General features: G+C 48.7%; 1 protein-coding gene across 4 annotated transcripts; it reads right to left on the minus strand.

Annotated features, from left to right (window-relative positions):
* Positions 1-7: 7 nt before the first annotated feature.
* On the minus strand, positions 8-20,137 carry SLC25A44 (solute carrier family 25 member 44). 4 transcript variants are annotated; one of them, XM_030824222.1, is made up of 4 exons: positions 14,368-14,568; positions 13,617-14,254; positions 4,758-4,885; positions 8-2,545 (listed from the first exon to the last, which is right to left on the minus strand). In XM_030824222.1, the coding sequence occupies exons 2-4, from the start codon at positions 14,239-14,241 to the stop codon at positions 2,354-2,356; spliced, it is 945 nt and encodes a 314-aa protein (XP_030680082.1). In that variant the 5' UTR covers positions 14,242-14,254; positions 14,368-14,568; the 3' UTR covers positions 8-2,353. The 4 variants fall into 4 exon arrangements, with proteins under 4 accessions (XP_030680082.1, XP_030680080.1, XP_030680081.1 ...); XM_030824221.1 differs by lacking the exon at positions 14,368-14,568 and adding an exon at positions 19,987-20,137 and having other exon boundaries at positions 209-2,545; XM_030824220.1 differs by having other exon boundaries at positions 13,617-15,403.
* Positions 20,138-21,480: the final 1,343 nt, after the last annotated feature.

Consider the following 21,480-nt stretch of genomic DNA (forward strand, 5'->3'; position numbering starts at 1 on the left):
CCAAAGCTCGGGGACTCAATAAAAACTTTTAATTACATTTCAGAGACTTAGTACAGTGCAACAGTGAATATTCACTGTTAATATTCACAAGAGTCCATTTCATCAAACGTTCAGAGTCTGCCTTTTCATTACGTTGTTCCTCAATGCTCCAGTCGTTTCCAGTCTCCCAGAGGTTTCTTTTAGTTTTGGTTACCGACCAAAACTCCAGTTTAGGGAGAATGGAAGTCCACCGAACCATCCCCACCAAAACGTATTTCAGTCAAACCCAATCCCAGCCCCTAAAGAATTAGTTAAGTATGGGCCAAGGGTCCCTTTAATTATACACACATCATCCTTAAAACTGCGTGTGTGTACGAGAAACGAAAAACACAAGAGGGGCTGTAAAATACTGCACAAGACAACAAAACAGAAGGAAAGTCTTGGGGGAGAAACACCAAGACGCGAGCGGCAGGATCCTACCTCCTGTCCGTGACACTTTCCCCATTGACACGTTCCCCACTGTGCCATGGCGAGGAAGGACTGAAGTCTCTAGGGTCTCTCGAGGTCTTGCTAGGATAAGCTTAAAGAGATGGAGTGAGGGTGGGGGAAACTGTTTCCATTATATTTGTGGTTCTCAGGGTAAAGCAGTGAGGAGGGGCAGGAAGATTCAGAATGATCGGTGGGTCCAACCCTTTGGATGTGAACATTCCTGGATAGAAACTGGAGGACTCTCTTGACAAAGTGCAGGAAGGGATAAACAAAAATAAAATCAAGTGAAAGGGGAAAACCCTCAAAGAGATCAAGATGGGCAGTGGTGGTGGTGAAGGTAAAGAAGCGGTTTTCAGAACCTGTTCTGGCCAAGGTGGAAGAATGTGCGGCAGCCATGAAGAAATATCAAGGCTTCAGGTAGCTAGCACCTTTCAAATTGGCACCATGGCCTTTCCCAGGGGGTGGGACCAATAGGGTTTGGAGGATCATCCAGGTCACACGTCTCAGGTAGAAATGCAGGGTTTGACATGCCTTCTCTATTTGCTGCACCTCTCTACCTGCAACACAGGCTTGGGGAGAGTAGCGGTAGGGAGGATGAGGCAGGGAAGAAGGAGCACTCCTCTCCTAGCTCCTGAGGAGAGCATCAGATAATCTTGGCAGTGTCAGGTTGGTAAATGCAGTGGTCCTGGTATTGGGTGGCTTTCTGAACTGCTCTTTATGTTCTTCCAGCATCCCTCCACAGGGTACCATGACTGGGATGACTACGCATCCAGTGATGTGGATCTTAGAGATCACCATAGTGAGACAACACTTGTTGCCGTAAGTCTGAGTGATTGGGGTATTTATGTGTATGTCATGGCTGCCTGGGGCAGAGAATCTCCCCACTGCCCTCTCCTAGGTTTGGCTCTGCTGGCCTGGGTAATGTGCTGGGGAACACATGCCCACTTGTTGCCTTCTAGATCAACTACTTTCTCAACCTGACTTCTCAAGGTAGTGCTCCAAGTCCAGTGCACCCAAGACAGCCTGATCCACTTAGAACTGTGCCCACCACAGGAGTCCTCTGGGCCAGGGGATGCCCCAGCTTAGACTCTCCTAGGGCTCCTGAGACTGAAGGGACAGGGAACTGGATTGTGGAAAAAGCTACATTACATTTTTCTACCTGTCTTAGGAAGGGGGTGAGCTCTGACAGCAGGATTGGCGCTTTAGCAGGACTAATAGCCTGGTTCACAGATGTTAAAACACACACACACACACACACACAACAAAAGTATCAACATTTCTCTCCAACCTAATAACCCCTCCAAAGAGAGGACGAGTGCTCTGGAGAACCAGAGATTTTTTGCTGCTCCTGCTCCCTGTGCAAATAAGTACCTGGCACCTTAGCCCCAAGTGCAGGAAAAAGCAGAGTCATCTAGTGGGCAGCTCGGTCCCAAAATAAAAATAAGCAAGGCTAAGAGATGAAGGGAGAGAGGGTTGATAGCAGCTGCTTGGAGTCTGGGCTGAAAGCCCAAGAGGAAGAACCAGTGGTAGTAAGCAAGCTCTATGTACAGCTCTTCTCAGGGTCTCAGGGACACAGATGGAGGGGGAAGCCAGAAGAAGGGCTGGCAGGGTGGGGGGTGGGGTCTTTAGGCCGGTATCGAATACAGGGACTGAGTGAGGGAGCCCAGCTCAGAAGAGAATTTTAAATAGTAAGGGCAAGGGATCCAGGCGTGGAGCCTCTTCAGCAAGAGCAGTTCAAAGTCTCTATCCCTATCCCAGATAGGCCACCTGGCCCAGGGCAGGGCTGGGTATGTGGTGGGGGCATCTGGAGAGGGTGCTGTCCTCTCCACTCTGCCCCTGACCCACGGTAGTGTGGAAAACAGCAGGCTTCTCTCCCCACCACTGGTTACCAGTGTCTTGAGTCCACCAGCTCAGGTCGGAGGCTGAGTTTCTTGAGGCTCTCATAGCCCACCACAATGACAATGGTGGAAGGTGTGGCTGAGATGATTCTGGCCGAGAGGCCTTTCATGAGGCCCCAAGGCCCTTCTTCTGCCATCAGCTGTCTGAAGGTCAGGATGATGGAGTTCTTGCCCTCAACCTGGGAAAGTCAACACAGTGGAGGTCCATTGTCTGTAGTCAGAGCCCCTCTGCTCAATCTCCCTCTGCCTTAGGCTAAAGTGGGGAGAACCAGACTCCGGCGTCGGAAGGCGTGGATTCTGCTTGTGAGGGATGGTACAGCACAGTGATTTAGTATGAGCCCTGGTGCCTGACTGCCTGGGTTTGAATTCTGCTCCCCAACCTACTAACAACATAACCTTGGGTAATTTACTTAACTCTTTGTGCCCCAATTTCCTCAAATATAAAACAGTGATAATAGTACCTGCACCATGAGGTTGTTATGAGCAAGAAAAAAAAAAATTCATAAATACTAACAAGAGTGGTGGCAGATAGTTAAGTGTACAATAAATGTTAGCTATCATTGATATCATGAGATAATCTATGTAGCTATGAGTCTTTGGACTGGATGCTGCTCTCTGGTCTCAGGAAGCCTGAGTTAAATCCTCTCTAAGACCTTCTGCAGCTCTGCCAGTCTGATTTTGATTCTGATCATTTCAATCCCTTGAAGCCCCAGAGTGGAACCTTCCTCTCCATCTCTGCCATCTCTCACACACCCCATGAACAAATATAGGCATCTTCCCTATCACGCTGAAAGCCTGGCCAACCAGAAATCACTTCTCTCTTCTTTCTCAACAGTCCCACACCCTCCCCCACCCCTAAACTACACCTTTAGAAACCACTCCTCAGCCCCTCGGCCAATACAGGACAGACTCACTCCTTGTTCATACCTCCCCTTATATGACCTTCACAAGGTATCCCAGCCATGGCTAAGAACATCCCCCGCTTCCGCCCTACCTCCTTCAGCACCCTCCTCCACACTCCCTTCTTCCTCTCCAATACTCTCTCATGTGACCGTCTCTGCTTCCCTAACCCTTCCACTTTTTCCACAGCCATGTCAAGGACTTTTTCACCTATGCCTCTGGGTCTTTCCAGCCTGGAAGCTCCTCAAAGTACAGACCTGTCCTTTCCCTTGGATCTCCTCCTAGAACACCCAGAACAAGGCTCAGGAAAGAATGAGGACTGACCCTGTGCGCTTTATTATTTGCAAACCAACCAGATGCCAGTGTATTCATTTTCAAATGAGGGGGCGTTCTTTCCTAGGAACAAAAATACCTATATTCGTCATTTATCTGCTTCCCAACATGCTGGTACTAGGGAAGCTGATTTTATCCCCAACCTGTTAAGGTTATCTTCCTTCCCTCCTCCCCTCACCATAACCCAGTGACTTCATTCTCTTGTACAACTTTGATTCTCCACCTCAAATCAGACATAAAACTTTATATGGCAATACCTACTATTTGCATATTACATATCATCATTCAGATTCTATTTCCCTGGTCTAGGTGCTGTGTAACTGTCTTTAAGCTGACTGAAGACAAGCATTACTAAGGGCTTTGTCAGGGTTTTGCTGCATCCACACCATAAAATCTGTGAAACCTATTTAAGTCACTCTCGTAATCCATAGAGAACTTATGGCCTACTGGAAAAACCAGACAGACTTATGAATTAACTGAAATCAATATTTCTTATAACCACAAACCTGCAAGGTAAAGGAGAGTTGTTGACAGGCTATGCTAATAGGCTATGGAATAGGACTCCAGTAAAGGCTGGAAGAAACCAGTAAGATTTCCTGGAGGCATGGACATGTGACGGAGGAGAGAGAGATATGCAAGGTAGCAGACAGAGTGAGAAGCATTCCAGGTACTTTAAGTGCTGAGCGGGCTTCTTTTTTTTTTTTTGAGACGAAGTCTCACTCTGTCACCCAGGCTGGAGTGCAGTGGCGCGATCTTGGCTCAATGCAACCTCCACCTCTGGGTTCGAGTGATTCTCCTGCCTCAGCCTCCCGAGTAGCTGGGACTACAGGTGCATGCCAACACACCCAGCTAATTTTTTATTTTTAGTAGAGACAGGGTTTCACCATGTTGGCCAAGCTGGTCTTGAACTCTTGGGCTCAGGTGATCTGCCCGCCTCGGCCTCCCAAAATGCTGGGATTACAGGCGTGAGCCACTGTGCCTAGCTGTGGGCTGGCTTCTGCAGATGCTAAGCACACAGAAGGGGCTTAGATGTTCAGGAGAAGACTGACTGGACTAGAGGGCCAGGACACAAAGAGGTCAGGGCAACACTGGAGGGCTTGAAGGTCATGCTTCTAATGGCTTCTCCAGGAGGAGGGTGAGGGAAGTGGCCAGTCTTACCTGCACGCGGGTTCGTATGACATCCATGGGATTGGTGAGGATGGAGGCAGTGGCTGCAGCCAGGGGCCCCGAGACGGCTTGAAAGACAATGTGAGGGCACTCCTTAGGACACAAGTAGGAGAGCTGCTCTGGAATCCAGGGAAAGACAATGGCTCAAGACACAAAGCACCACCGGTCTGCCCTCACTGTGCTTGCTGCTTCTACCAGGTGGCTTTCCCAACCCAGACAAACCCTCCACCCTTCGCCACCCAACTCCTATCTTTTATTTTCTCTGCTTCCTTCAAAAAACTATTAAGTCTCAGGCCCTTTCCAGGAGTCATCTTGGTGATATCACCCGTTTATTTTGATTGATTTTTTTTTTCTTTTGAGACAGGGTCTGTCTGTGTCACACAGGTTGGAGTGCAGTGGCATGATCATGGCTTACTGCAGCCTCAATCTCCCGGGCTCAAGCAATCCTCCCATCTCAGCATCCCCAGTAGTTGGGTCTATAGGCTTGTGCCACCATGCCCAGCTAATTTTTAAAAAAATGTTTTGTAGTGCCGGGCGCGGTGGCTCACGCCTGTAATCCCAGCACTTTGGGAGGCCAAGGCGGGCAGATCACGAGGTCAGGAGATCGAGACCATCCTGGCTAATACGGTGAAACCCCGTCTCTACTAAAAATACAAAAAAAAATTAGCTGGGCATGGTGGCAGGTGCCTGTAGTCCCAGCTACTCGGGAGGCTGAGGCAAGAGAATGGCGTGAACCCGGGAGGCGGAGCTTGCAGTGAGCCGAGATCACACCACTGCACTCCAGCCTGGGCGACAGAGCAAGACTCTGTCTCAAAAAAAAAAAAAAAAAAAAAAATTTTTTTTTGTAGAGACAGAGTCTCACTATGTTGTGCAGGCTGGTCTTGAACTCCTGGACTCGAGCAATCCTCCCACCTCAGCCTCCCAAAGTGTTGGAATTACAGGTGTGAGCCACTGGACCTGGCCAACATCATCCATTTAAACAAGACAAGATTCTTTGGAGAGGGAGATTTCAAAATTTGCTTGCTGACTCCTTTCAACTGATGGGCAGAAAATCTTTCCTGATGTAAAAGCCTTATGCCTCTTGCTCTGTTCCTCCGAACTCACAGGCTAGAAAAGCACACACTAAATATTTGCTTCTTTATGCATTGAGTAACTCTGGTAGGATACATTAAAAGCCAGTGACATGGCCAGGCAGTGGTGGCTCAAGCCTGTAATCCTAGCACTTTGGGAGGCCAAGATGGGTGGATCACTTGAGCCCAGGAGTTTGCAACCAGACTGGACAACATGGTGAAACCCCTCCTCTACCAAAAATACAAAAATTAGCCGGGCATGGTGATGCGGGCCTGTAGTCCCAGCAACTTGGAAGGCTGATGTGGGAGGATCACCTGAGTCCTGGAAGTAGAGGCTGCAGTGAGCCATGATCACGCCACTGCACTCCAGCCTGGGCGTCAGAGTAAGACCCTGTTTCAAAGAAAAATTAAAGCTGGATGTGGTGGCTCACACCTGTAATCCCAGCACTTTGGGAGGCAGAGGTGGGCAGATCATCTGAGGTCAGGAGTTTGAGACCAGCCTGACCAACATGGTGAAACCCCGTCTCTACCAAAAATACAAAAATTTACCGGACGTGGTGGTGCACACCTGTAATCCCAGCTATTCGGGAGGCTGAGGCAGGAGAATCACTTGAACCCGGGAGGCAGAGGTTGCAGTGAGCTGAGATCTCGTCATTGCACTCCAGCCTGGGTGACAGAGCAAGAGTCCATCTCAAAAAAAAAAAAAAAAAAAATTAAAAATGAAATAAAAACTAGTGACACTGACTGTCTCTACAGAAGGGAACCAGGTGGGTAAGGAGCCTTTTCGTTGCATACTACATACCCTTTCTTAACTTTTGAATTTTGAAACGTGCATATTTTAAAAAATAAAAACAATATTAAAATAGAAAGTCATATCCTACAATAAGCACTTTTCTCCAGCCTATATCAAGAAAGAAAATGCATCTTTCAAAATGCTAATGAAGATAGAATGGTACCCAGGTTAACCCATCCCAGTACCACTGAGAAGTCTACCTGCAATTGAATTTTCTTTTTACTCTCTCTGGAGGTGAAAGACAACATGTGGCTGGGCACGGTGGCTCACGCCTGTAATCCCAGCACTTTGGGAGGCCGAGGCAGGTGGATCACGAGGTCAGGAGATCGAGACCATCCTGGCTAACACGGTGAAACCCCGTCTCTACTAAAATACAAAAAATTAGCCAGGCGTGGTGGCTGGCGTCTGTAGTCCCAGCTACTTGGGAGGCCGAGGCAGGAGAATGGCGTGAACCTGGGAGGCGGAGGTTGCAGTGAGCCGAGATCGTGCCACTGCACTCCAGCCTGGGTGACAGGGCAAGACTCCGTCTCGAAAAAAAAAAAAAAAAAAAAAAAAGACAACATGTTCATTCATTTATTCAACAAAGATTTATTGAGTGACTACCATGAGCTGGTCATCTTGGACCCTGAGGATTTAACAGTAAATAAAAGAGCCTCAAATTCCTGTGCTTAGGAAATTTATATTCTAGTGTGAAGAGATAATAAACAAATAAAAAGCAAAATACACAGCTATGTCAGCAGATATGTGCTATAGATAAAAATAAAGCAGGAAAGGGAGATAGGGAGGCCAACGGTGGAGGGGAAGGGGTTGCCATTTTATTTTTTATTTTTTTTCTCAGGGATAAAGGATGAAAGCCCATTCCAAGAAGGTGAAGTCTGAGCAAAGACCTGAAGGAGACAGTGCAAGCCACATGGATCTGTGGACAGAGCTTTCAAAGCAAGGGATAACATCCTATGCAAGGGCCCTGAGGACAAGCATACAGCAAGTGTTCGAGGGGCAGCCAAGTCCAGTATCCTGGAGCAGTATGAGTAAGGGAAGGAACAGCATATAAGATCCAAGAGGTAAGTCACTTAGGGTTTTCTCTTCTATAGTTCAGCTATCATACCTTTTTTTTTTTTTTTGAGACGGAGTCTCGCTCTGTCGCCCAGGCTGGAGTGCAGTGGCGCGATCTCGGCTCACTGCAAGCTCTGCCTCCCGGGTTCATGCCATTCTCCTGCCTCAGCCTCCTGAGTAGCTGCGACTACAGGCGCCCACCACCACGCCTGGCTAATTTTTTTTGTATTTTTAGTAGAGACGGGGTTTCACCGTGGTCTCGATCTCCTGACCTCGTGATCCGCCCGCCTCGGCCTCCCAAAGTGCTGGGATTACAAGCGTGAGCCACCGCGCCCGGCCTTTATCATACCCTTAAGAATTTTTTCCTCAGCCAGGTGGGGTGGCTCACGCCCATAATCCCAGCACTCTGGGAGGCAGAGGCGGGCGATCACCTGAGGTCGGGAGTTCAAGACCAGTCTGACCAACATGGAGAAACCCCGTCTCTACTAAAAATGCAAAATTAGCCAGGTGTGATGGCGCAAGCCTATAATCCCAGCTACTCGGGAGGCTGAGGCAGGAGAATCGCTTGAACCCGGGAGAGGTTGCGGTGAGCCAAGATCACACCATTGCATTCCAGCCTGGGCAACAAGAGTGAAACTCCATCTCAAAAAAAAAAAAAAAAAAAAAAATTTTTTTCCTCATGCTCCTAGTTTTAGTAGTTTGTGGCCACGGAGAAGTAGGGAGGTGGAGGCTGGCAGGGCAGAAGTGAGAGCTTCCAAGTCTCAGCTGGGATGGCAGAATTCCCTAAACCTCACCAGAACCACCTCTCCACCAGTTCTAATATACTGTCTTCCCCAGAATCAGCATACAAACAGAAACAAAGTGAACTGGTGGCTCAGCCTCACTGGTGTCCTGTTTTTCCCAAGAGAAAGGCATTTTGCCATCATTAAACTGTAGCATCTGGACCGGGCATGGTGGCTCGCACCTTTCGAAGGCTGAGCAGGTGGATCACCTGAGGTCAGGAGTTCAAGACCAGCCTGGCCAACATGATGAAACCCATCTCTACTAAAAATACAAAAAATTCACCGGGTGTGGCGGCGGGCACCTGTAATCCCAGCTACTCAGTAGGCTGAGGCAGGAGAATCGCTTAAACCTGGGAGGTAAAGGTTGCAGTGAGCCAAGATCACACCATTGCACTCCAGCCTGGGCAACAGTGAAACTCCGTTTGAAACAAACAAAAAAAACAACTGTAGCATGTGGACTGCCATTGCCTGCCTCCTTGGGCCTGTCTATTCTGGCCTCCAGGCCTGCAAGCTACAGCAGGATCCAGATTCCAATTTTAATCATGCACATATCCCATTTTCCTGGGGCTTGGGGAGAAGATGAAACACAAAAGCAAGAAAGTGGTAGAAATAACTCCATGTCAGACAGGGCACGGTGGCTCATGCCTGTAATCCCAGCACTTTGGGAGGCCAAGGCAAGCGGATCACCTGAGGTTGGGAGTTTGAGACCACTCTGGCCAACATGGAGAAACCCCATCTCTACTAAAAAAGCAAAATTAGCCGGGCGTGATGGCTCATGCCTGTAATCCCAGCTACTCGGGAGACTGAGGCAGGAGAATTGCTTGAACCCAGGAGGTGGAGGTTGCAGTGAGCCAGGATCACGCCATTGTACTCCAGCTTGGGCAACAAGAGCGAAACTCCATCTCAAAAAAAAAAAAAAAAAAGAAAAGAAGGGCCGGGTGCGGTGGCTCACGCCTGTAATCCCTACACTTTGGGAGGCTGAGGCGGGCTGATCACGAGGTCAGGAGATCGAGACCATCTTGGTTAACACGGTGAAACCCCATCTCTACTAAAAATACAAAAAACTTGGCCGGGCGTGGTGGCATGTGCCTGTAGTCCCAGCTACTTGGGAGGCTGAGGCAGGAAAATGGCATGAACCTGGGAGGCGGGGCTTGCAGTGAGCTGAGATCGCGCCACTGCACTCCAGCCTAGGTGACAGAGTGAGACTCTGTCTCAAAAAAAAAAAAAAAAAGGAAAGAGAATGAAAGAAGGAAGGAAGGGAGGGAGGGAGGGAATCCACATCTTTCATTTTTCTCAATTAGTCATTCAAGAAACATTTAAGAATCTCTTATCTGCCAGGCAAAAGATGAACTCAGGCTGACTTGGTTTAAGTCCCACTTGGCTAAGACTGGCTTCACTCTGGACAAGTATTTAATGATATAAGTGAGTATTTACTTAATAATAGATGCCAGGCACCATGATAAGTACCAGACATAGAACAGAGACATGGACAGGGAGATGCCTTCATGGAATTTATATTCTAACTAAGGAGCTGGGAGTTGGGGGTAAAATAACTGCAAATTATGACAAGTACTAAGAAGGAAACAAGGTGCTGAAATATAAAACAGAAAGAGCCCTCTTTCCAATAGAATAAAGTCCTTTTTGCAAAGGTGACATGTAAGCTGAAGCCTGAGGCATGAGAAGGAGCCAACCACATAAAGAACAGGGGAAAGGGTGTCCGGGCAGAGAACAGTATCTGCAAAGGCCTTGAGGCAAGAACAGAGCTTGATGTATACCAGGAACTGAGGGAAGAGCAGTGAGGAAGAGCACAGTGGCACAAGGTGGGGCTGGAAAAGCAGACAAGAGTCAGATCAATAGAGATGTATAGACCATGGAAAGGAAAACTGATTTTATTCTAGATGCCAGTAAGGCAGCACTGGCAGATTTTAAGCAAAAGGGAGTGGCAAGAACCAGTCTATTAATTCAAAAAATATTTACTGAGCAATTAAGGTTCACCAGACCCTAAGCTAGGTGTTGGGAGGTACAATAGTGAACAGAAACAGACATGATCCCTGTTCTTATAGACCACTTACATCGCAGGGTTATTGTGAGATTGGAATTATGACATATGCAAGCCCTCACACAGAGCCCTGGCACACATGGGCATTCAATAAATGTTAGTTTCCTCCCCCTTCCAAGAACCTTTCCACATCATAGAAGAGAGAGGGCACACACATAACATCAAGGCAAATGTATAACTGCCTTAAGAAAGATTCAATGTCACGGGGATGAAAAAGGGGAAAGATCACTTCTGGGTTAAGGGTTACATGGAGAGGAAGGAAGAGGAGGCAATAAGGAGCACTTAAAGAGGTAAGTCATGATTGCGCCAAGGGTAAGTAAACCTGGGGGGCATCTAGGTAGAGGGGTGGCAGGAACAAAACACGGTGGTAGGAGAGGTGATGTATGGTTGAGGAATTGTGCGCTACCTGCCCAGGCTACAGCACAGACTGCCTATACCTAGGGGAGAAGCAAGAGATTTCACTGTGAAGGGAGGCTGAAGCCAGGCTGAAGAGTTTGGATTTTATTCAGTAAGCAGTGGAAGCCACTGAACATGACAACTCGAGTTGAAAAGGTCAGTCCATTAGAGATGTATGTGATGGACGGGAAGGAAGAGAACTCAGGAGGGAACAGCTAGAAAGCTGATGCAGCAGTCTGGGAGGAACGTAACAGAGGCATGGTTTCCAGGGAAGGCGGCAGGAATGAAGAGAAAGTTGGGAGAGAAATTCTAGAGTTACCAGGACTAGACATGGGGACAAGAAAGAAGGAGTGGTCAAGCACAATCCCCAAGACTTCAGTCTCAGTGAACTGAAGAATAACAAGGCCACTGACCGATGAAAGTAAGTCAGAAAAGAGAGCCAGCTTGGGATGAAGACTAGTTAATTGAAGAAAGTTTTAGACATAAGTTGATGCATGTAGATGGAGAAGTCCTACAGTCAGAATGTCTGTCCAGAACTCTTGACAAGCTAGTCTGGGAATGGAAGTAGAGATGACGGACACGTCAGAAAAATGCAGCTCTAATTGTAAATGCAGTCAAGTGAGGAGAGAAGGCTAAACACAGACTCCAGAGAAAATGCTCACATTTCCTGGGAAGCTTTTTTAACATTAAAGGGTCAGGGTAGAGTCCAGGAACCTGACTTTTAACAAATACCCCAGAGGAAACATTGTGCTAAATAGAAGTAATAGAGCTAGCAAAAAAAGAAGAAGAAAGAAGAAAAAGAAGGAAGAAGAAAGAAAGAAGAAGGAAGAAGAAAAGAAGAAGAAAGAAGAAGAGGAGGAGGAGGAAGGAAGAAGAGGAAGAAGGAAGAAGAAGAAAGATAGAAGAAGAAAGAAGCAATAATCAAAAACAAAAGAAGCACCAGGAAAGTACAGAGCCACAGAAACAAAATCATTACAGGTTAAGAAGGCATCAAAATTTTGGTCAGAAGTTTCCAATGGGGTGGGACAGAATGCCCACTACCAAGGGTTGGGAGCCAACAGCAGGGATTAGGGAGGCTGCAAACATAGGCTGCCCTAACGGGAGTTTCGTGGTTACTCAAAGCTGTGGGTGGATGTCCCAGGGTAGCAGGCACACTCAAGTCCTGCTCTTCAACAATGCACCCCGCCCTTTGAGAAGGCAATCTGGCAGTATGTTTATGGAAGTCCTCAAAAATGTTATCTTTGAGTCAGTAACCCCATTTCTAGGAAATAGGAAATACTTAAAAAGTAAAATGTCTTATGAACAAAGATACATTACAGGAGTGGAGAGGTTCAAGGTCATATCACACCTTGAATTTAAAATGCTGAAGCCGGGCGCGGTGGCTCAAGCCTGTAATCCCAGCACTTTGGGAGGCCGAGGCGGGCGGATCACGAGGTCAGGAGATCGAGACCATCCTGGCTAACACGGTGAAACCCCGTCTCTACTAAAAATACAAAAAATTAGCCGGGCGTGTTGGCGGGCGCCTGTAGTCCCAGCTACTCGGGAGGCTGAGGCAGGAGAATGGCGTGAACCCGGGAGGCGGAGCTCGCAGTGAGCCGAGATCGCGCCACTGCACTCGAGTCCGGGAGACAGAGCAAGACTCCGTCTCAAAAAATAAAAAAAAAAAAAAAAAAAAATAAAATAAAAATAAAATAAAATGCTGAGGGGCTGGTGTCTCACTTCTGTAATCCCAGCACTTTGGGAGGCCGAGGCGGGCAGATCACAAGGTCAGGAGCTCAAGACCAGCCTGACTAACATGGTGAAACCCCATCTCTACTAAAAATACAAAAGTTAGCCAGCCATGGTGGCACCCGCCTATAGTCCCAGCTACTCGGGAGGCTGAAGCACAAGAATCGCTTGAACCCGGGAGGTGGAGGTTGCAGTGAGCCAAGATCTCACCACTGCACTCCAGCCTAGGTGACAGAGTGAGACTCCATCTCAAAAAAAAAAAAAAAAAAAAAAAAAAAAGAAAAGAAAAAAATGCTGAGGAAAACATCCAACTCAAAAGCTCACTATTACCCATCAGATTCATCTTCAAGGCCGGGCGCGGTGGCTCACGCTTGTAATCCCAGCACTTTGGGAGGCCGAGGCGGGCGGATCACGAGGTCAGGAGATCGAGACCACGGTGAAACCCCGTCTCTACTAAAAATACAAAAAAAATTAGCCGGGTGCGGTGGCGGGCGCCTGTAGTCCCAGCTACTCGGAGAGGCTGAGGCAGGAGAATGGCGCGAACCCGGGAGGCGGAGCTTGCAGTGAGCCGAGATTGCGCCACTGCACTCCAGCCTGGGCGACAGCGAGACTCCGTCTCAAAAAAAAAAAAAAAAAAAAAAAAAAAAAAAAAAGATTCATCTTCAAATCCTAAACATCCCATGGCTTTTGTCCTCCCCCACCTTCCAGTGACTCCAAAGCACACAGAGCATATGCTGCACACTGTTCTAGTCTTTTTACCTGTCTGCTTCCCTCACTACATTAGAAGCTCCTTGAAAGCAAAAACTATGTTTTATGCATCTTTAAATCCTCTTGGATTCAAACATTTGCTGAATGAATGACCCATTCCTCCATTAAATCTCACCTCCACTCTAACATGCACAAAGCAGCAGTATCTCAGCCCCATTAGAAATCCCACCTTCCTCCCCCACTGTCCTGGCCCCTGCTTACCTGCATAGAAGTGATAGAAGGGCCACCAGACAGCACTGTTTGGGATATAGGTAAGCAGTGAAGCCACATAGCCTCGATAGAAGCCGCGAAGTCCATCAGCCCGCAGGATCTGCCTGATGATGTCCTTGGTTTGGCCAAAGACAAGTACCCCTTGTCCCTCTGGGTTCCCCCGCACCTGAAAGCGGCCCATTTTCTCACCCTTGCGTTGCATCATCAGGTGCTGGGAGACTACATCAATGGGCACTGTGATGCTCTGGGCCACAAGGGAGGCTGAGCCACCAGCCACCAGTGATTTGACTGTGTTACTCTGGCTGTAGTCAGCTACAAACTTCCGGGTGAGCTCATAAGTGGTGACATAACACTGGCCAGAGATGAGGGTGAAGGTATTGACCAGGAACCCTCGGTAGAGGCCAGTGATACCATCTGCTCGCAGGATCTTGATGAAGGCATCGAAGGTCCCATGGTAGAGGCTCTTCCCCTTCTGAACTTGCAACCGGGTGCGGATGAGGGTGAATGGGTAGACGCTGACACGGATCATCATTGTCATTGCCACACCAAACACGTAGAACTTCTTCTTGTCCAGGTGTTCCCACTCGATGATCTGGATGTTGCGTTTGTCCTCCATGGTGCCTGAAGACCTGGGATTTGAGCAGCATGGAGGGATGTGAAGAAGGAGGGTGGAGCTTTGTGCTTTCCCCTTCTGGCTGGGCTGTGAAGGCCCATTCTCAGCCCTCATCTCCTGGACACTCACCTGCCCAAAGCTTGGACTCCACCCAATCTGGCTCTGTCAATCCCCACTTGAGTCTTCTTTCATAGATCAGGATACTGTCCCCTTCTCAGTCCTTGGCCAGGCCTTCCCCTTACTCAGTTTCCCTCCTCCAGAAATTGTCCCTCACTTCAATAATTCCCCTGGCTCCATGGTCTCCTCCTCAGCTCCCTACCCCAGCTCTCTGCCTCTGTCTGGGCCCTGGTATCACTACTTTGGCCAGGGATCATTCTTTTTGTCTGGATCACCCAGGCAGAGCTCAGGATGCTATGGACAAACCAACTACCTGGCAGGATGCAGGGCCTTTAAGCAGGTGAATGGGATGTCACTAAGTGACATTTGGGAGGCTCCTGAAGGCTGAAAGGGACTGTTCCCGTTTCGATGCTCCTGGGCCTACTGAGGAGGCATCACCTTTGGCCTTGCACCCTCAGCAGGGTGCCTCTAATCGCCACCTACCAACTCACTCATTTTGTCTCTCATTTCCCGTGCTGGCCCCTCAGAGCTCCCCTGACCCACAGTCACTACATTTATATGATACTTTCTCCCGTCTGCATTGGAAGAAAGTATAGAGGAGAGGGCAAGTGGGGCTTTCACACCACAGGGCACCCTCCACCCCCCCACCTCCCCTTCCTCCAGCAAAAGGAGTTAGAAAGTCAGGAACAGGCCAAAGGGCAGAGTCCTCTTCAGTTATTAGATAACTCACTCTGAGAAAAACAGAAAAGAACCACCTGAGAGCTAAGTAGTTTCCCTGGACAGTCTGGGGAACTACAGAGTACAGAACACATTGGACCCCATGCTTTCAACTCTAAGCATATAAACCACAACCTCAGCCATAGATAATGAAAGGGGAGAAGCGACAGAGGATATAGACTCTGACTTCAAGAAACCGTCTGTTCAAGGATACACAGTATCGCTCTGGGGAATGGACACAAGATACAGAAGAAAAGGCTGGACATGGTGGCTCATGCCTATAATCCCAACACTTTGGGAGGCCAAGGTGGGAGGATCACCTGAGCCCAAGAGTTCAAGGTCAGCCTAGGCAACATAGGGAGACTGTCTCTACAATATATAAAAATAAGTTAGCCGGGCATGGTGGCATGCACCTGTGGTCCCATGGTCCCAGCTACTTGGGTGGCTGAGGTGGGAGGATCACCTGAGCCCGGGAAGTTGAGGCTGCAGTGAGCCATGATCACACCACTGCACTCCAGCCTAGGAGACAGTGAGACTCCATCTCAAAAAAAAAAAAGATACAGAGGGAAGGAGGAAACCAGAGTATGTTGATGCACATGTAGCCCTCATGTTAAGTGTATCCAATGCCTAGAATTTCAAACAAAACTAACAAGCTTACTAATTTCAAAATTGTATAAAATCAGGAGCTTCACATTTAGGAAATGTCAAATCAGAGACGTCATTTATTAGACATACTTAGTGGTAATATGATGTGCTCCAGTGTATCCCACCACTGTTCGGTAAGATACTAGAAATTTTCAGCCAGAAAGGGAGACTGGGAACATAAATTCCAGGAAATGAGAAGCAGGGGCTCCCCAGACTTTAAGAGAAATCCCAGAGAAAGGAGGTAGCCACATCACAGGGACAACTCTAGGCGGCTGAAGCATTCTACACTAGCAGTTCCAGTAGCAAACCTCATGCCAAGCGTCTAATCAGAGTCCATCCTCAACCACCTTCCCCAACCAAAGGTCCCAACTCAGGCTTCAGGTAGCTTTTATTCCATGAGAACTGCCTTTTGGTTACCATGGAAGCAAGGGCAGCTTTTCAGGATTCCCTGAGCTGGACCGTATAACTTTCATTAAAATAGGGACTACCTGCAGTGCAAACTGAGTACTTGAGAGCTGAGGGGAAACTTCAGCTTCAAGGTAAGGATTGAGGGAGGTGTACATAACCCGCACAGGCTTCCTACAGGACAAGGCAGTTTGTTTTTGTTTTTGTTTTTGAGATGGTGTCTCGCTCTGTCGCCCAGGCTGGAGTGCAGTGGCGCGATCTCCGCCCACTGCAAGCTCCACCTCCCGGGTTCGCCATTCTCCTGCCTCGCCATTCTCCTGCCTCAGCCTCCCAAGTAGCTGGGACTACAGGCGCCTGCCACCACGCCCGGCTAATTTTCCGTATTTTTAGTAGAGACGGGGTTTCACCATGTTAGCCAGGATGGTCTCGATCTCCTGACCTTGTGATCCACCCGCCTCGGCTCCCCAAAGTGCTAGGATTACAGGTGTGAGCCACCGCGCCCGGCTGGGACAAAGCAGTTTGAATGAAGGATAATCCATGTAGATAGTGAAAGAGAGAGAACAATGGCTTGGAAATGAGAAGACAGAAGTCAACTGGATTGGCAAGATTGGAAAATCTAGGCTGTGGAAAATGAGCTAGAGGCAAAGTTCTGCCATCAAGAGAACCCCTAGAACAATGATATGCCACTTGCTGTAGGCAAAGGTGGCCCTCCTCCCCAGCCTCAGCCTGGGGGACCCACTAAGCCCTGTGGGACAAAATTCTCCTTTGAGCCCTTCAAAAGGTGGTCATTGTCTCTCCTGCCCCAGAGTGGCTGCCATCCAGGGTCGCAAGATCATATTTTCAACACCAGTGAGAGGTAAGAAGATACAGAGAAACAGCAAGATTGACTATCTACTACCTCATGTAATCCTTACAGTTTAACTTGTGTACAGTTAGACACTTCTGATAAATGAGGAAATGGAGGGTCAGGTAAGTTAAAAGTAACAGGCCCAAGGTCACACAGCTGGTCAATGGAAGAGGCAGATATGAGCCAAGATTTCTCCTTTACTCCACCATGCCTTCTACCTTACGGGATTTGAAGAATTCTAACACAAATCACTGTTTAAAGCCAAGTCATTCCCACCTCTGGAAGGCAGAATTAATGCCCTTATGGCTGCAGGTCACTCAACGGTTAAGCATAAGCTCCTGGCCATGCAGATGCTCAGAGACTTCTTGCAGCTCTGTTCCAGAGAAACCAAGAGCTGCCTCTGCTTTCCTAGTGTGTCTGTGGAGTGACCAAGCTTAGTGGCTGAGCAGTCATGTTGTCAACACAGACAAATACAGCAGGGCTCAAGCAGGAGGGCCTCCTGCCAGGCACATGCAAAATGCGTGCTCTGCAGGGCAGAGGGTCAGAGCAGCTAAAAGACAGAGCAACCAGGGCTTCTGTTCCAGGACCTGGTTTCATGGCACCTTCTCATTTATCAAGCTGAAGCACCAAGTACCAGCATCTCCTGATGAGAAATCCTAAGACAGGATCCGATTTCCCACCTCGTCTCCATCTCTCACATATGCCAATCTATTTTAAACTCCCACAAGGAAGTGGGGACTTTCCGAGGCAGGTAACCCCTATCCAAGGGTCATGACTTAGAGGGATAAGCCACTACAACAGAAGGGGAGAGGGCACTGCACCCACTCCCTTTACCCTTTCAAAAGGGGCAGGCTGCTCCTAAAAGGTAGGATCTCAACCTGCTCTTTTCCACTTCCTGTGGAAATATCAATCCCATTCTTCTTGTTTTACCCTCTGAAAAATCCTCTTTGCAGATACCTGTATGCAAAGTTCCTCCAGCCTTCCCTTCTCCCAACTTAGCCCAGCTTCTTTAGGGCTCTTTCTCAGACCCTCATGTGCATGGCTCCAATTCCGGATTTTCTTCCACTTTTTAACACTGCTCAGGCACAAATGTTGAAGTGCTTCCTCAAGGGACCTAACAAGTGACCCAGAATTAGTGAGCACTTTGTCCTGAAGTAATCAAGTGAAATGTTAGAGGCAGAGCTCTCACTACTGACCCCACCAATGGAAAGGGACAAATAGGCCCAGGGGCATATGCCTCCTCCTCTCCACTTCTACTCTCCTGGTACCAGAAAATTCACATGGGACTGACTATTCACTAGGTTCTGGGATAAGATTCTGGCTCGAGAGAAGGTAGTGTCACCTAGAAGGCAAGGTCATACAACAGAAAGAACACCAGCAATCAGGAGATCCATGTTGAGTTTCACTTCCATTACTCAGTAGTGTAAGACTGGAACCAAGTCACTTCACTGAAATTCAGTTTCCTTGTCTGTTGAATCAGGCTAATAAAGCCTATCAATGCTGTATATGATATGCAACCCTCAGTCTATCCATCGTTCCCAGCAAATGCCGTCCGCTGGTCGCATCTTCCTCCATCTCGACTTGGCTCCCAGTACTGCCAGAACCGGAAATTTGGACTCTGTCTTTACCGCCCCCCGCGGGGGGTGGAGGATGAGCTGTCGGCGATTCCACCAACGGCATTTGAGCCTTTGAGCCTCCCAGGAGCGAGGATGAGCTGCCCTTCCGAGAAATGAGGTGAGGCCGGGCGTGGTGGCTCACGCCTATAATCCCAACACTTTGGGAGGCCGAGGCGGGCGGATCACGAGATCAGGAGATCGAGACCATCCTGGCTAACACGGTAAAACCCCGTCTCTACTAAAAATACAAAAAATTAGCCGGGTGTGGTGGTGGGCGCCTGTAGTCCCAGCTACTCGGGAGGCTGAGGCAGGAGAATGGTGTGAACCCGGGAGGCAGAGCTTGCAGTGAGCCGAGATTGTGCCACTGTACTCCAGCCTGGGCGACAGAGCGAGACTCTGTCTCAAAAAAAAAAAAAAAAAAAAAAAAGAGTTGTAGTACAACTCATATGAGTTAATCATTGTGAAGGCATTTTGTTAACAGCAAAGCATTATCATTACAGAAAGTTCTACTGGACAGTGATGCTCTAAGTCCTTGCCATCCAAGGTGGTCCACAGACTGGCATCATGGACATCACCTGGGAGCCTGTTAGAAATACAGAATTTCAGGGTGCACCCTAGACCTGCTGAATAAGAATCAAACTTTTATAATATATATAAGAATTATAACAACTACTCCAGGACTCTGGGACCATTATGACTAGGTTAGGAGCCCTCTGACTCCATCCTGACTTGTCACTGGAACTGAGCACAATGATGACCATTCGATCGATTCGGATCTTTTCAAATCAAATCATCTTCTACAGCTCCTGACAAGACACCCATGGGTCCTCACTTCTCAGCTGGAAACAGGGACTAGAGACCAACATCCTCCATTCCTTCTGTTCTCCCTATTGCATCTGCATCCTGGGAGCTATCTACCACATGAACGTGAATATATGTACATGCTTGCCCACCTGTGCTACTGAATATACATTTCCCTAGGGGAATGCCTGGGGATGCCTCCGAACCCTCCTTGGAGATCATCTCCTCCCTACCTCGGACAGGGTGAGATTCCCACCCAGCTTTCCTTTGGTCTTCCATAGGTAACCACGTGATCCCTCATCACAGACACCACATGACAATCCTCTCAAGATACTCCATGGGACACCCCATTTATGCAGCCTCTGTCCTGGCCCCCGCACACCCAACTCTGGGTCTTCGAACATGCCCCTTGCCGTGCTTCTTCGCTGTCAGCGAATCTCACGATCCTCTGCCAGGAAGAGACGCCTCACCGCAGTTGTCCTTCATTCCCAAAACTGCATGGTACCGCATCCTGGCACCCCAGGCATCCTTTGCCTCCTTGACAAGTGCAGATCCTCAGAGACCTTAGTTGTCACAGACCCCAAGCCGGTGGCTTCTTACCTTCTCAGACTCCGGCGGCTCCACCGCGTCTGAGGAGAACTCCAAGCCCGGACCTCTAGGCCGCAGCCCCCAGTCTATCCGTCGTTCCCAGCGAATGCAGTCTGCCGGTCGCATCTTCCTCCATCTCGACTCGGCTCCCGGTACTGCCGGAACCGGAAATTAGGACTCTGTCATTACCGCCCCCTGCAGGGGGCGGAGGATGAGCTGTCGGCGATTCTGCCAATGGCGTTTGAGCCTTTGAGCCTCCCAGGAGCGAGGATGGGCTGCCCTCCCGAGAACTGACGGCCTCCTGCTAGCCATCTTGGATTTGGGCGGTAGCCACGCCTTCTTTACCTTCGTTATGCCCTCAGCGTTAAGGCGCCTGCGTGTTCTGGTTGGGCTCTTTCTAATTGGCGGAAATTGAATCACCAGACGCTTATTGAAGATCCAGTTGTAAATGGGGTCACCTTGTGTTTGGGGATGTTGGAACCTTTATATTCAGATCAAGGCCGGGCACGGTGGCTCACACCTGTAATCTCAGAATTTTGGGACGCCGAGTCGGGCGGATCACCTGAGTCAGAAGTTCGAGACCAGCCTGGCCGCCTTGGCGAAACCCTGTCTCCACTAAAAATACGAAATAAATTAGCCGGGAGTAATGGCGCGCGCCTGTAATCCCAGCTAGCCGGGTGGCTGAGGCACGAGAATCGCTTGAACCCGGAGGTTGTAGTGAGCCGAGATCGTGCCACTGGACGGCGACAGATAGAGACCGTCTCAAAAAGAAAAAGAACAGGCCGGGCGCGGTGGCTCACGCTTGTAATCCCAGCACTTTGGGAGGCCGAGGCGGGCGGATCACGAGGTCAGGAGATCGAGACCACGGTGAAACCCCGTCTCTACTAAAAAATACAAAAAATTAGCCGGGCGTGCTGGCAGGCGCCTGTAGTCCCAGCTACTCAGGAGGCTGAGGCAGGAGAATGGCGTGAACCCGGGAGGCGGAGCTTGCAGTGAGCCGAGATCGCGCCACTGCACTCCAGCCTGGGCGACAGAGCGAGACTCCGTCTCAAAAAAATAAATAAATAAATAAAATAAAAAGAAAAAGAACAAATCTAATGTGTGATTTTTGTACAACTATTTCTTCTTTCCTCTTTTTTTGTTTTTTAGAGTCAAAATATTACTCTATCGCCCAGGCTGGAGTGCAGTGGCAAGATCATAGCTCATTGTAACCTGAACTCCTGGGCTCAAGCGATGCTGTGGACTCAGTCTCCCAAAGCGGTGGGATGATAGGCGTGAGCCACTGCGCTGGCCACATTTCTCATTATTTATAGAGCCAAAATAGTAGAGGACAACATGCAGCAGGAATCACTGAGGATACATAGCCAGTTTTGAAGTTTGGGAACTCAAAAAACTGCAGGAATGGGGGACAACCTGAAGGTGGAGAAAAATGACATTAAGGGTCTCTTCCAGCTTTTGAAGCTATTTGCCGGTATATAGACTTAAAAGAAAAGGAGGAGCACTTTA

The sequence above is a fragment of the Nomascus leucogenys genome, chromosome 12 (assembly GCF_006542625.1).
Source record: "Nomascus leucogenys isolate Asia chromosome 12, Asia_NLE_v1, whole genome shotgun sequence".
Taxonomy (NCBI): domain Eukaryota; kingdom Metazoa; phylum Chordata; class Mammalia; order Primates; family Hylobatidae; genus Nomascus; species Nomascus leucogenys.

Coding starts and splice junctions, on each gene's coding strand:
- SLC25A44 (XM_030824220.1), bottom strand. CDS start 14,352: ATGAGGGCTGAGAATGGGCCTTCACAGCCCAGCCAGAAGGGGAAAGCA. Junction 4,886..13,616: donor CTTCTATCACTTCTATGCAG/GTAAGCAGGGGC, acceptor CCTGGATTCCAG/AGCAGCTCTCCTACTTGTGT. Junction 2,546..4,757: donor TCATACGAACCCGCGTGCAG/GTAAGACTGGCC, acceptor TGACTTTCCCAG/GTTGAGGGCAAGAACTCCAT.